Raw genomic sequence first — 2,045 nt, 5'->3', positions numbered from 1 at the left:
GTTTCTGATAATCGGCTTTGCCGGCGGGTGAGCCGTCCCCTTGGAGAAGGCGGGGCTTGGAACGAGGGGCGGGGATCCAACTTCCTAATGACGGAGGGGTCTTTTGGAGGGAGGGGCTTAGAAAACCGGGTGGCTTACCTAGGTGGGCAAAGCTTGGGTTATTGCCAGAAAACGATCAAATTCAGGGAGGCTGGGAGGGGTGTCCTTCACTGGGGACCTAATCTGGTTCCGCTGTTTGCACCCCCGCCCCCTTCCCCCCAGCGTACTTTGCTTTCGGTACGGGACGGTGATCCATTCAGTGAAGTCCCGGTTCCGCACCGACAAGGGAGCTGCCCCGCAGGACGGGGTTCCGGAGAGTCGGCTGTCCCAGAGCCAGGAGCCGACGGTACCGAAGGAAAAGGCCGCAGTACCAAGGCACAAATAAAGATTTATCTGGTTGTCTAAATATCGGACTCATTTCCTCCAGTCTGATCCTCCTCCCTTTTGGTTTCTCCAGAGGAGACTCTGGGGCTGGTGTCACGTTCTAGGAGACTGGCACGCCGGTGCCCTGTGTCATCCAACTAGCTGAGATGTAACTCCAGAATCAAGGAGCGGGGAAGGGCCAGCCCTACCCAGATCTCCTCCCCTAGGCCCGGTCCCCTCACAGGACGCCCCCTCCCAGCTCTTCCTGCCGGGTTTCCTCTAGTCTTTTCCTGTCCCCCACCCAGTGCTGGGAGCCGGGGCAGAGGGAAAGCCTGAACAGGAGCAGTGGGGTCAGGAACCAACCAGGGCCAACGGAGCCAGGGCCCCGGGGTGCTGTTGGGAGCCGAAGCAGGGTAAGAATCGGGGACCCAAGAGTCCACACCCCTCCTCCCTCAGAGCCAATGGCCAGTCCCCCGCCATCTCCAATCCCAGCTCCCAGGAGCTAGGCTCCCACCCTTCTCTTCCTCCCAGACTCAGTGTCTGATCCCCAGCTCCCTCCACCCCAACCCTCTACTCAGGGCCTCAGGAGTTGGGATCTCACCCATCCTTCCTTAGGGCCATGCTATCTGGTGAACGGAAGGAGGGCGGAAGCCCCCGCTTCGGGAAGCTCCATCTCCCCGTGGGCTTGTGGATCAATTCTCCCAGGAAGCAGCTGGCCAAGCTGGGAAGGCGCTGGCCCAGCGCGGCCTCCGTTAAGTGAGTGCCCACCTCCTCCAGACTCTTGTCCCTGCTCCACCCACCTCCCAATTGTCCCCGTTTCTTACCCAGTCCCTGCACTGGGTAATGCCCGGGGCCCCAAGGGTTGACTCCAGTTCCTGTCTGGAATGGGCAAGTGAGGTGGCCGGCTGGAGGAGACAGACAGTGGGCCCCAATGCTCTCAGATCCCGTGGGGGGAAGAGCCGGGCCTGGAAAAGGGCTCTGGTTCGATGGACAAGGCGATGGGGATAGAGGGGCAAGGGTTTGATTCACCTTCCTTCCTCCCCTCCTTGCTCACCTCTTGCAACTTCCTTCTGTGCCACTCGCCTTTACTAATCTCTGTCTGTCTGTCTGTCTCTCTCTGACTCTGCCCAACTCCATATCTGTACACTGGGATCCCTCATTCTTCTGTGGGTCTCTGTCTCCCTCTTTATCTGTGTCTCTGTCCCTCTTTCCCTGGATTTCTGTTGCTCTTTCTCTCTGGATCTCTGTCCCCTCTCCATGGGTCTCTGTCACTCTCTGGGTCTCTTTGCCCATCCCTTTTTCCCTGGGTCTCTGATCCCTCCGTCTGGGTCTCTTCCTTGGTTTTCTACCATCGTCTCCATCTTGGCCTGTCTTTCTCGGCCTCTTCCCCGCCTCGCCGCTCTCCGGCGGGTTCCCAGGTCGTCGTCTTCGGACACGGGGAGCCGCAGCAGCGAGCCGCTGCCCCCGCCACCGCCGCACGTGGAGCTGCGGCGAGTGGGCGCGGTCAAGGCGGCCGGGGGAGCCTCGGGGAGTCGCGCCAAGCGCATCTCCCAACTCTTTCGGGGCTCGGGGACCGGGGCCACGGGGTCCGGCGGCGCGGGAGGCGCCGGGACCCCGGGGGGCGCTCAGCGCTGGGCCAGCGA

At 61.6% G+C, this 2,045-nt stretch overlaps 2 protein-coding genes across 2 annotated transcripts in view; both read left to right on the top strand.

Moving 5' to 3' along the window:
* LOC115279843 (izumo sperm-egg fusion protein 1-like) overlaps nt 1-445 on the top strand; it is a 4,273-nt gene extending 3,828 nt beyond the window's left edge. Inside the window, exons 9-10 of the mRNA XM_029924346.1 lie at nt 8-27; nt 262-445. Coding sequence (XP_029780206.1) covers nt 8-27; nt 262-424 — 183 coding nt within the window. The 3' untranslated portion in view covers nt 425-445. The remainder of the gene's footprint in view (nt 1-7; nt 28-261) is intronic.
* A 267-nt stretch (nt 446-712) lies between these two features.
* RASIP1 (Ras interacting protein 1) overlaps nt 713-2,045 on the top strand; it is a 13,709-nt gene continuing 12,376 nt past the window's right edge. Inside the window, exons 1-3 of the mRNA XM_029924345.1 lie at nt 713-815; nt 1,018-1,158; nt 1,821-2,041. Of these exons, the coding sequence (XP_029780205.1) occupies nt 1,022-1,158; nt 1,821-2,041 (358 nt within the window). The 5' untranslated portion in view covers nt 713-815; nt 1,018-1,021. The remainder of the gene's footprint in view (nt 816-1,017; nt 1,159-1,820; nt 2,042-2,045) is intronic.

This window comes from Suricata suricatta, chromosome 16 (genome assembly GCF_006229205.1).
Source record: "Suricata suricatta isolate VVHF042 chromosome 16, meerkat_22Aug2017_6uvM2_HiC, whole genome shotgun sequence".
In the NCBI taxonomy this organism is placed as follows: Eukaryota; Metazoa; Chordata; class Mammalia; order Carnivora; family Herpestidae; genus Suricata; species Suricata suricatta.
Note: the sequence above shows the minus strand (reverse complement) of the source record. Positions and strands in the feature narration are given on the sequence as shown.